Source organism: Centropristis striata, chromosome 20, assembly GCF_030273125.1.
Source record: "Centropristis striata isolate RG_2023a ecotype Rhode Island chromosome 20, C.striata_1.0, whole genome shotgun sequence".
In the NCBI taxonomy this organism is placed as follows: domain Eukaryota; kingdom Metazoa; phylum Chordata; class Actinopteri; order Perciformes; family Serranidae; genus Centropristis; species Centropristis striata.
This window is the reverse complement of record NC_081536.1, coordinates 8,494,201-8,506,626: the sequence shown is the minus strand read 5'-3', so window position 1 is coordinate 8,506,626 and position 12,426 is coordinate 8,494,201. Positions and strand designations below refer to the sequence as shown.

The 12,426-nt window shown below is 36.1% G+C and overlaps 2 protein-coding genes across 2 annotated transcripts; one reads left to right on the top strand and one right to left on the bottom strand.

Moving 5' to 3' along the window:
- Positions 1 to 1,291: 1,291 nt before the first annotated feature.
- Positions 1,292 to 7,894, bottom strand: snx5 (sorting nexin 5). Its single transcript, XM_059359979.1, has 13 exons — positions 7,771 to 7,894; positions 6,204 to 6,308; positions 5,955 to 6,065; positions 5,618 to 5,739; positions 5,392 to 5,515; positions 4,923 to 5,018; positions 4,440 to 4,545; positions 4,240 to 4,315; positions 4,032 to 4,071; positions 3,833 to 3,919; positions 2,991 to 3,150; positions 2,791 to 2,876; positions 1,292 to 1,839 (listed from the first exon to the last, which is right to left on the bottom strand). Exons 1-13 carry the CDS (start codon positions 7,804 to 7,806, stop codon positions 1,789 to 1,791), a joined length of 1,200 nt encoding a protein of 399 aa, XP_059215962.1. The 5' UTR covers positions 7,807 to 7,894; the 3' UTR covers positions 1,292 to 1,788.
- A 1,518-nt stretch (positions 7,895 to 9,412) lies between these two features.
- mgme1 (mitochondrial genome maintenance exonuclease 1) lies at positions 9,413 to 12,371 on the top strand. Its single transcript, XM_059359903.1, has 5 exons — positions 9,413 to 10,135; positions 10,262 to 10,499; positions 10,570 to 10,702; positions 11,597 to 11,727; positions 12,235 to 12,371. The coding sequence occupies exons 1-5, from the start codon at positions 9,619 to 9,621 to the stop codon at positions 12,260 to 12,262; spliced, it is 1,047 nt and encodes a 348-aa protein (XP_059215886.1). The 5' UTR covers positions 9,413 to 9,618; the 3' UTR covers positions 12,263 to 12,371.
- Positions 12,372 to 12,426: the final 55 nt, after the last annotated feature.

The window sequence follows — 12,426 nt, the reverse complement described above, 5'->3', positions numbered from 1 at the left end:
TTTAGTACTTTGTTTGTTCTTATGCAGCAACACACCACAGCAAATTCCTATGTGAAAACCTACTTGGCAATAAAAATGATTTTGATACATATCAGAGATACAGGATATTTATCTCACAAGAGCTTCCCTTGGCCTGTCGTGTCACATTTGTTTAGGTCATGTTGCTTAGTGCTACTCATGAATGACATAAAATGTGCACTCTTCTGCTGATGGTCATTCCCATGAGCGCTCTGGTATTTCCTTAAAGTCTAATGCACCACACAGTCAATGGATTTAACACAAAGGTGTATACAGCTGTTAAAAGTCAGGAGCCCATGTGGTAAAGCTTAGTGGAAACAGGATACAGGATAGATAGATACCACCACCTAGTGGTATGATATAGTGCTCTTTAAAATTTAAAATTCAGTGCGTTTTCATACAAAAAAATATATAAGTTTCATTATATTGTTGCTTGAATGTCAGTTATCAACCCTAAAAACAAATACAAAATGGTACAGATGGATCTTGGGAAAGTAGGATTTATTCAATGCCATTATTACAAATTTATAAAAAGGCTAATGTCCTGTAAGAAAAGCATAATGTAAAGGAATTCACTTCGTTGGAATCCATTAGAAATACATTCAATTTCTTAAAAAACTATAATGCATTTTAACACATCTCTGAGCCTGGTCATGATTGGAAAATCGTTTTCATCTTCTTAGTGCATCTTTTCATAACTGCTTTAAATAAACTGTTTAGGGGATCTGGTAAATATATCAGGTCTGATACATGATACACACCCCATCAGTAACAAATGGAAAATTTAGAGCAAAATAAAGAGAAACAACTAAATTACACTGAAAAGCGAATGGGCAGAGTAAAGAAGAGGGAAGAGGTTGCTGAGGATGTGATACATGTAGTGCAGGGGTATAATGTATGCCTTGTGCAAATAAAAATGCTAAATGCTCAAACTGTTCCACTTATTCTCCTCACCAATTTCTTGCTGAAATTTGCAAAACTAATGTGTATCTTTGATAACTGCGGGATCTGAAGCCACTTCTTACAAACAAGAATGTGGGGACTGATCCAACTGTCCATTCCTGAGTTGAACTGCAGCTATTTTAGAACACAAGAAGATGATCTGTCTTGTCATGAGTTTTTCTTATTAAAGGGTTGGTTTGGTTGTACTCTAATCTCAGAGCCCAGGCATGCAGGGCATGAGGATGGTTTTTCCAGGCACTGGATTTGCTTGTGTAAAACTGTTCCATTAGCAAACAAAAAGCCCCAACAGATTAAGCATATGAATCATAAAACGTATGTTATGGCTATGCGAAAAAATATGCTCTTAAGCCTTAAAAAAAAAAAAAGTATTCAGAATTGTACATAAGAGCAAAGCTTAGAGTCAGAATTTATGTTGGCAAAAATATTATCAAAAAGGCAAGATTTGTATTATGTGCATAATGTAAAAATAAGAAAAAACAGATAATCACCTCTAATGGTTCTGCAAAGGGATGGAAGACCTTAATGTTGGCAGCCTCGTTCTCTAAAGGCATTCACATCAAGTTAGACTTCCATAAATAATAGAAAAGGATGGACCGCGGACCAGAGGACAGGGACTCTGTAAACATGAAGACATTCTGCTTATGAGACACTTGGTCTCATGCAGGGTTTTAAAGTGGCATCAGACCCATGGGTGGGAGCAGAGATGGGGCGTGAAATCATGTCCATGCAAGGCCCCAGGGGCGCCAGGTCTCCATTTTTTATGACTGGTCACTTGGTGATGGCAGGACAGGAATACTTGAATACTTGTCAGTTGCTCTTGAGCAGCTCAATGCATCCCTGCAATAGAGTCACATTGTTCTGTGGGGACAGGGGGAAAAAGCATTAATACTCCTGAAGAATAGTCTGTTCTGTTCCAAGTCATGAGGACATCCAATACTTCACCAAATAAAACATTCAGATGCACACTATCCCAGCCATAATCAGGAAAGTGTAAACAACATATCTTACTTATGGGAACCTTAACAAATAGTCATCCTGATTGAACATAATAAGCCATGTAAACACTATAACATTGATAAAGAGAAATCCACAAAAAGGTGCATGAGCATCAAGTTGAGCACAAGCCAAAGTGGGAAAATTTCCATTCAATCACACAGAACAGCCTCACTGAAAGGACAAAAGGTTTGAAGATGAAGCTGCAAAGACAATGATTATGAACCTGGAATATACTATAATCACTGACACAGGGATATGGGTAATATGGTATAGAAGGTAAGAAATATATTTGGATTTATTTTCTAATTTCATTTTGGTGATTTAGAATTCTGTTTCTTGGGAGTATTCAAGGGCACGTATATTTACTTGGTGTAAACTAGTGTAAATGATTAAATGCACCAAGAAAAAGGTGTGTTAAACTTAATTTTCCAATGTTTACTGCTTCCAGTAATACACTGCCTGCATTTTGTTGCCACCTAGGTGTTTCAGTTTTTCGCAAATGACTAACTAAACCACAGCATGTAAACAACAACAAAGCGCCAGTGGTAGATGATAAACGTCGTCAGCAGAAATCTTACAATTTGCAGATAAAAGGTCTACACAGCAGATACAATTTGCTATTATCTTGGCTGATAGGAAAATGGCTGCAAACCAGCAAATGGAAAAACATCTGGGGCCAGATATATAAATATTTCCCATGCAATGACAAAGTTAACACATCATGCATACTTCATTGTTTGTGCCTATATGAGTATTATATGAGTATTATTTTTTGTTTTTGTGTAAACCAGTCTGCTGTATTGTGCTGCTCACCTTGGCATGTTTTATCTCCAGCTCAGCCATCTCTATGAGGTTCTTCCTGAAGGCCACAACACGCCTGCCCTTGAAATTGGTGAGTTCTATGGGGGTAACATTGTAACAGTTTTGAAAAAGTGTGCACAGTGCATTCCGTTTTACACACACAGAAACAAGTACAGAGTGAAACTGCATTTCTTATGCATGGATGCACAAACCTTTCTTCCCAGACTCTGAGAGCTTGTCAAACTTCTGCAGGCAGTGCTGCTGGTGCTCTTCTGCCTGGGGAATGTCCTTGCTCTTCAGTCGAGCCTTGTCCAAAGCCTTGTTAGAGTTCTCGTAGTCAACTAATGCCCTGGCTCGCCTGTACAGAAGGTCCTGACATGTTCCAGATGAGAAATGACCCGTGAGAAATAAGGGAATAACTGGGGGACCGAAAGCAAAGCAAATGCACTAGAAATATTTTAGAGATAACTTATCTAGCAATCCATAAAGCTCAACATCAAATCATTCAAAATCTAATTCCATATTTGCAAAAGACAGATTTTAACAGAAGATGTACTGGAAAGAAAGTAATTGATCGAGAAATACACACACTTCTGCTCCTCAAGGCAATTAGATACAAATTAGGGCTGTAATAGCACATTTATTTTGAGTAATTAATTACAGAACAAACTGGGTAAGTCAACTTGTGACTGATTAACCAACTCAATTGCTAAATGGATTGCAATGGACTGCAGTGGGTTCACGAGGCTTTGAATATGTTTAAATGCTTCGCACTGCAAATACTGATATATGTGATTTATTTAGATTCATTCATCACAAAGCCCTGAGTAATGCAGATTGTTTTCTCTTCAACTTTACCCATAAATCTTAATTCAGATCCACTTATAATGGACAATGAGGATTAATTCTGAGCCTTGATCCATGGCACTTAGAGTGTTTTTAATTTCACTGAGTACTGTTGTGTCTGGGTAGAATGGGTCACATAAAGTGAAATGCAGCAATATGTGAACTTCATTTGAGTCTTGTATGAAAGCAGAATATGAACATGTCTCACCTTGGCAGCCTGGATGTCTCTCATGTAATATCTGAGCAGCTCTGTGAGTTTCAGCTCCTGGTCAGATGCAACTCTTCCCTCAACTTTCTGCAGGGAGACAAATAAAGACTTCTAATAGCCACCACAACGCATCCATGAATCAGAAGAATTATTTAGAAAGTAGTCTCAGTTTGTTGGTAATTGGAGAGGTTTTACTCACTCTGAGCTTCTCAAACAGGTCTGACAACTTCTCCAGGTGCCTGAGAGAAAAAAGTAAAAACAAAAAAATGGGAAACTCTGCAACAGCTTTGCCAATGATGAAATTTAAAACAATAAGCATGCAAACATCACCATAATGCAGCTTTAGAAAATCACCCTTTACATAAAAGTATTAGCATAAAATTCATTACATTATATATCAAACTCACTTTTTATTAGCCGTGCTATCATCAGCAGAGAGAGTGTTCAGAGTGGCAGAGATGTGAATGTAATCATCCGCAATATCTGTAACATCATAACAGAAATTAGCAATTAAAGCTAGACTAATTCCAAAATGAAATAAATTTGTTCTACACAACTCAGCATCAACTGATAACTGCAATGTGGTGACATAAAAACCCTGTTATACTTTTGTGCGAGCGGGTCATTTTCTCTGCTTTGGTAGTTGAGTCTTTTATCTTGCTGTAGTAGTCAAGCAGGAATGTCTTCTCCTGCTCAAAAAAGTCATCAACTTCCTGGGCAGGACATAAACACACACAAAATGAATTGGGGCTGTGAATGCTGTTATACATACAGTCATGGAAAAATATTAGACCAACCTTGTTTTCTTCAGTTTATTGTTCATTTTTGCCTGGTACAACTAAAATATTACAAAAATAGCTCATAAGAGTTTAATTTAAGAGCTGATATCTAGCCATTTTCAATGGTTTGCTTGATAATGATTTTGGTTATTATCAAGAAAACCATGGAAAATGGCTAGATATCAGCTCTTAAACTCTTACGAGATATTACGAGATATAGACATTAAAATGAACAAGAAATTGAAGAAAAAGGGTGGTCTAATAATTTTTTCCATGACTGTATAATGTAAGTAGATATACATCAGTCTCACCTTAATTCCTGAGATAAGGACCTCATCAGCTGACTTCACCATGTTTTTGAAGAATCCACCAAACATCTCCTTGGCATTCTTTCTCCTCACAGTGAGCTAAAATTACAGAATTTAGAGTGGGTACACATTAAATCAATGGGAGCAATATGATTTATTTGTATATGTTGAAGTGGGAACTGAACTAATTATGGTGATTCTACCAATAGTATATTGTGTCAGGATACGGTCCATAAATACATGTTGCCTCTTCTCTTTTATCAGACTAGTAGTTATGTATATAAAGAGTTTAACAGTTAGCGAAGTTCTGTTAACAAACACCACAGCCACTAACTGACAAAGACTACACAGATAAGCATAACTGCTGATCACAGCAGGATGTAGGCCATGTGTCACAAGTCTAGTAAACTCGACTTCCTCTATTCCAACTGACACACACTGGGAAAGGAAGTCAGCATTATAGGGAACTCACATCCTGGTCATACTCTAAGAAAATCTGGAAGTTTCTGTCTTTGCTCAAAACAGGGTGAGAGGACAATCTCTGCAGAAAGACTTCATGCACTTGGACAGTTTTCTTGAACACAGCCAGGTATTCACTAAAAAGGAAAAAAACATACAGCAAGATGTTTTTTGTATAACATTTATGTATAACAAAGAAATATGTGTTGTTGTTTTTTTTGTTTGAGTGTCACACTCACGCCTCCAGCTCCTGCTTCATTTTAGTGTACTCCTCCTTGGTCATAGTGGCTTCACCTTCCCCCAGTTTGTGCATCTTCTCTCTTGGGCTCTCAAAGTCAGGCTTTGGGGGCGCTGGAGGAATCTATGAATAATAAAGCAGGAAATAAGTGACTTAAGATTCATGAAAGGTTAAAGGTGTTGCATTAAATACTATTAAACCTTTTTTAAAGGATGGCTGTTGATCTGTGGGCCTATGTTTTAAAGTCTTCTTTTTTCATTGAGTACACAGGTGTCAAAGACAAATATTACAGCTTCTGTCCATTTGAGTGAGTCATGTCTGAAGGTAGTCCAACTTACTATTAGGCCAGCATACTCCTCAGTCTCTACCAGAGTGTCATGTAGCCAGATGAAGTCTTCATGCTGCCTTGGGACAGAGAACTCTGGCTTCTGGAAAGAGCTAAGTGTGGTCTGGAAACAAAATTAATTTAATAGTATTTTGTAAAGAAAACTGTCAACATGTCAGCAATCCTGGTAGAATAGTATGAGGTTAAGAGTAATTTCATGTGCTGGGGTTCAAATATATATATACATATATTTTTTTTTTACCTTTGTATGGACAGTAAACTTGACTTTGTCCCTTTCACAGAGTGCATCAGGAATATCAATGAGAAGAGAGGCATCGTTGTTTAGATCCACTGACACAGAGCGCATCTAAGGAGAAAGAATACACCATAATTAACTGAAAATTTACATGTAAAATAAAAAGTGGGATTGCATGTAGCAGGGACACAAATGAAGTACAGTTTATAACTTTTTTGAAGAATGATTCAATAACATCAATAATGAGTCAGAAATAATAATTAAGATGGTTAACGGTATCAGCAAAGTGTTTAACCAGTAACGCAGCAACACTAACACATCCTAAGTGTCTGGACTCTTTTCTAGCTTGTCAATATATATACATACATGCATATACACATTGTGTGTGTGTATATATATATACATATATATATATATATATATATACACACACACACACACACACACACACACACACACACACACACATATAAACAAAACAAACAAACAAACAAACAAACAAACAAACAGGTACAACTTCACAATGAGGAAGTTAGACACACAAAAACATACTTAATCAGGAACAGTCTCAATCGATAGAGATCAAGCTCAATCCATAAAGTTAATTTCCATTAGAAATCATTAATCCGTGAGTTTGGAGTTTAAAGTGTCTAGGTGATGGTGGGTAAAAGGTCTGGATACAGTTCATTTTGGATATAACTAAGCACAGACTCCAGTCCTGCTTTCACTTTAAGGCCTAGTTCCACACCCTTGTTGATCTGCTACATTATGGCCTACAGCATAAATAAAGTATTTACTATTTACTCTCTTGCTGATTAACATTTACACAGAGCTTACACTCAGTTGCCAGTTTATGTAAAACCATCACAAATAGTATAATGTTGGTTTTTTGTTGTTGTTTTAACTGTTTTAGAAAGGTCTACATAGAATTTCAAGCACGTTTCTTTACAGTTTTACCTTATTGGTTTAAATGGAGCGAAAAATACATATTTAAAAAATCCTTTCAGTATAACACAATTCAACAGCTGCAAATCAACATCACCCAAAACTACTATTTAAGTTGATTACACCCTTAAACCCTGCAAAATAAAATCAAGAGGATTAGAATAAAGTTAGTTAAACACCTGTCAGAATGGCAATAGTCTTAGCTCACTGAGTTGTCACAGGCCAGTGTGCTGCACAACTCTGCAATTCAGTCGTTTAATGGAGTCAAAGCGTAGTAAAACATATAATATGTGTCATATGTTACTTTTCGGCAACTTTTTACGGTATGTGCTGTAATGGCCAAGTAGCGTTAACCTTTTCGTGTTTTAACACGCTCAGTGTGCTAGGTAACATTATCAAATAACACCTTTACCCTGCATAAACACTATTTGACACCACTGGGTTTAAACGCCACCCACTTCTTTATAGCTTTATCGATAAAATGTTAGCTAGCTTTAGCCAGACGCTAGCGTTATGCAGACAGAAAACAACACAAGTTAGCGGCAATAACTTAGCCAGAAAGCAGCTACCTTAATGCTATCGGGCAGACTTTTGGTGCAATTTACATGCCAAGACCCATTTAACTTACCTTTTCTTTATTGCTTTCGTCTATGGTGGATGTCATGATGGGGCTGCTATTCGACGGAACGGCAATATAGGCCAACAACCCAAATAACAAAACTATGTGCAGGAAGCTCTCCCTCTGCTGACTGCTTAGCTGTCAAACCTTTTTTTTCCATGGACCCATCCTGATGATCCCGCCTCAAGGTGAATTTGATTGGACAACGTCTAATTTACAAATACGACGATTGGTTTTTGAACCTTATCACTCACACCACATTTATATTTCCGTGGGTTACTTTAAAAGCTATGCTGCTTTATCTCTTGATATGCTGCTTTATCTCTTGATGTTAATAAAAAGGTCTCAAAAAATATTGATAAGATGGTATTTAACTTTGTATGGCGAAACCAAAACATTACATTAAAAAATCAGTAATAATGAATTCATATAATAAGGGTTAATGATTAATTGGCTAAAACAATTAATTAAGAATCCCTCTTCAATTTGGAACTTCATAGCAAACTTTATTTTCTCTAAATTAGGAGGCCTATATTTCCTTTTATTTTGTCATTACAATAGTGAAAAAATCCCCTTAAAATTATCCAACTTTCACAAACAGATGCTTCTTTGTTATTATGTTATTTAAAAGTACATTAATACAAAATCCATCATTATTGCCCTTTGATCCAACCAAACTTGAAATCGGCCAAATTTGTTTCTCCTCTACACGCAATAGCAACCGTAATATACGCTCTTTATTTCAGAAAGAAGTCGTATCAACTCCATATGTAAAAACCTATTGGAATAACCTTAACTGGAAAAAGATCTGGAATCTACCTGCTAGATATATAATCAATAATAAGGTTAAAGAAGTATCTTTCAAGATAATTCACAGAATTTACCCATCTAAAGTTTTCTTTTTTTAAAACTTTATTTTTTATTTTTTACAACGATTTAAGAAAGACATAGACTAAAATTGCTCTTTCTGTGAAGGACACCCTGAAGATGTTTTTCATTTATTTTGGTCTTGCCCTTTCTCAACTAAATTATGGGAAGATATTTGTAACCTGATTTCTTTTTCGATTGAACCTCATTTGTCCCTGTGCTTTGAACATATACTGTTTGGTTTCACTGACTTTCCTTTTGCAAAAGAAAAACAATACTATATCATCATTCTCAATACAGTTAGCCAAATGACATATCCATAAATGTTGTTACGTTATTCAAAACCCTATTTTTCTTGTCTTTGAAAATGACCAAACAATATATTAAATCTATTAAGACATCTACCCACATGAAAGCTATTAAAAACTTTGAATTCATGTACACTTTACAATGTTTTTATATGAAAGCTTGCCTCTGTATTGTTGAAGGCGTTTTGTTGGTGTATTGTATTGCACCATGTTGCTTTAATAAAGTTAAAAAAAAAAAAAAACTTTAAAAGCTTCGTGACAACGTCTTTTTAAACAGCCATTATATACTTTTTATTATAAGGTGACGGACAAATGAGGCGTAATAGGCGTAAAAAGGAAACGAGAACCGCCGGCTTAATAACAACACGGATGGATTTCAATGAAACACTGCGCTGTATTATGGGTAATGTCGTTTTTACTGTTATAAATGAAGTCATATGATTCAAATCCGGAACTTCAATTCCCATACATGGAAGTTTGCGCAACTGAAAATACAGGTCGTACAGAAACAGTTGTTGTCTTCTGACTGAGATACTCTGGAACATGTTGGGGCAAGTACCGTAACCAAAATGAAGGGGAAAGTGATTATTTTACTGTAAAACACTGAAACTACTGTACGTATATGTAGTTAGATAGCTAATAACTTATTGTCTTCTAAGCCTGTTGTGTGAAAGTGGTCACAATGTTCATTCTTAAACGCGTGGTGTGCGTTGGGGGCATCATTGTTCCTCTATGCACCTCCCTCTCTGCGAGCAATTTCTCTGCTTGCCATTGCTTAAAATCCCCAAAGAGACCCAGCCCGTATAGCTCAGTGGACAGTGAGCGCTACTCTTCTCTTGTGAAGTCCGTCATGTCCTCCAAGGTCAGTTCACAAACGCCCGAGACCCTCCAAACGGAGGACGAGCACGTTTATGGACCTGTTATCAAAGCTCAGACGCCCTCCTCAAGACCAGAGACGAGGGTACCCAAAACCCTGCATCCCTTCCTACACTGCGATCAAACTCTAGAAACAGAGGAGTTAGAGTCGGGACCTCCAGCACGGATTTTGTTAAACCGGGGCCAAGGCAGGTCTTCTGTCCCGAGTGTGACCCGGATTCTTCAGCAGACACTTTCCCCAGAGCAGATCTTCTACCTGGAGAGATGGAAGAGAAAAATGATTGCAGAGCTTGGAGAGGAAGGCTTCAAAGACTACAGTCAGAGTAAGTTATCCGACATCAATATAAGCTGCTTTAGGATGAAATATGTGTGGTGTGTCATCTTTGATGAGGGATTTGTTAGAGGCAGGATAAACTGAAAAGTGACCAAAAGTTGTTGTATTTTATCAGATTTATTTAGGCAAGGGAAGCTTTTCCATTCAGCTTTGGAGGATATCCTGACCTCAGGTGAAACATGGAGAAACAAAAATCCTTCAGAGACAACAGAGCATTCACCTGAGATCCAAGGATACATGGAGAGCATCTCTCATGTACTGGAGGATGTCAGAGCAGTGAGAGCTACTGAAAGCACTGTGCAACACGACACACTGAACTATCTGGGAATTGTGGATTGTGTTGCCCGCTACAGGTAAATATTTACAGTCAAAGGTAGACTTTACCTTTCTATACCAGACTTGACAGGCTTTTTCTTTCTACAGGGGTGTGCTATGTGCAATCGACTGGAAGACTTCAGAGAAGCCTAAACCATTCCTGAGCAACACATATGACAATCCTGTTCAGGTGGCTGCCTACGCCGGGGCTCTGAACAACGACGGCAACTACAAATACCAGGTAATCTATTAGTTCTGCTCAATCATATTCATGTTTTTAAAAAAAATCTAAATTGAAATCATTATTATTTAAAACTATTGCTAAGTTTGGCAACATTATCTTGTATTTAATTTTTGTATTGAAAGTCTTTAACATTGGATTTTCTTGAACAGGTTTAAATATACATATAATTTAATTTAATTTAAATATAATGCGACTAACAAGAAATAAAAAAATACATGGAGAAAAATTGATATACATAAAAGAAATAAAATGAGAATCAATACATAATTACATAATGACATATAGATTGTATATGTATAAATATATATATATAAATAATTTATTTAAATACATAAACAAATGAAAGTAAGTTGTATCAAAATAAATAACTTTATTGTAATGTTAGCACAGTTTCACAACCTACTGAAGACTACTAAACATATATTCAATATATAAAAATAACTAAAAAATAAATTAGATCAAATATATTGCAATGTAATGACACATGAATTCAACATTTTGGTAAACTGTATTTAATGCATTCCACAACAAACCAGCTGTAAAGGAAATGGTGTGCTAGATATATAACACAAGAGAAAACAAAAGCACCATTGGGAAACGGTACGCATCACAATAAGCAATTTATCTCAATTATCTTGTATATGATGATAATCGTCAGAAGCCGAAAGCATCATTGAAATTGAAGGTGAGTAATCATTCAGAACTATGATCTTCCGAGATAAATGATGATTTTCCCCCATATTCTTTAACCGTCTCTTAGCCTGAAGTCAGATTCCTTACTCAAAAGATAAATTAAAGAACCTTAAAAACAACATACTTAATCTTTATAATTACTGCATGTCTGCTTAAGACAGAACAACCTCACACCCCACTGATTTCTCCTCATTGCAGGTTGAAAATGGACTCATCGTAGTGGCCTACAAGGATGGCTCACCTGCCCATGCTCATAAGTTGAACTCAGAGCTGATGTTGGAGTACTGGAAAACATGGTTGATCCGTCTCGAAGACTTCACACAACAAAGGTAAAGCAGTAAGCATTTTTTTCTACTCCTGTCAAAAAATGCATTCATATGGTTTAACATATGTTATTAACCTGATCCCAAAAAACATCAGATTGGGCCGCAGTAACCTTTAAAAACAATTTCTGAATTATTGATTGAAAAAAAAAAAAATTCAATTAAAAGAGCTGAAGCTCAATCATACATTTTAGTTGAATTAACAACGAGCACTAGAGCAGTCTGGAGAATAAACAATCGAACAACTACAATTTTAAGTTCAAGTTTCTTTTATTGTCATGTGGCAATGAGGCCAACAATGAAACTTTATATGAGTAATAGTAAAATGTATAAATTGTATGGTAAACAGGTTGTGTGGAAATTTAGTATTTATATATATATATATATATATATATATATATATATGCATAATAAAAACATCATTTTCCATTTTCATATATGATTAGTTTAAGAAAAATAGAGTTATACAAATATACATTGGTTAAATTAAGATTTTTATTTCTTTTATTTCAGATCAAGTGCCTTTGTGGAAAAGAGATGAGATGAAGAGGGATCTGTAAGGGCATGTCCGTTAAGGGATTTCAGTTTAATGCAACTAAACCTGAACTGAATATATAAAACACGCCCAGTGCAATAGGACGGTAAAAACATGATCTTTTTAACTGATTTCTGACTAGAATTAAGTTATTTTTTCTCCGTTTCCTT

Excerpts from the sequence above, each read along its gene's own strand:
- mgme1 (XM_059359903.1), top strand. The coding sequence starts at position 9,619 with ATGTTCATTCTTAAACGCGTGGTGTGCGTTGGGGGCATCATTGTTCCT. Across the intron at positions 10,136-10,261 it reads CTTCAAAGACTACAGTCAGA|ATTTATTTAGGCAAGGGAAG; the intron begins GTAAGTTATCCG and ends GTATTTTATCAG. Across the intron at positions 10,703-11,596 it reads ACGGCAACTACAAATACCAG|GTTGAAAATGGACTCATCGT; the intron begins GTAATCTATTAG and ends TCCTCATTGCAG.
- snx5 (XM_059359979.1), bottom strand. The coding sequence starts at position 7,806 with ATGACATCCACCATAGACGAAAGCAATAAAGAAAAG. Across the intron at positions 5,740-5,954 it reads AGGAGTATGCTGGCCTAATA|ATTCCTCCAGCGCCCCCAAA; the intron begins GTAAGTTGGACT and ends TATTATTCATAG. Across the intron at positions 3,151-3,832 it reads GAGACATCCAGGCTGCCAAG|GACCTTCTGTACAGGCGAGC; the intron begins GTGAGACATGTT and ends GGAACATGTCAG.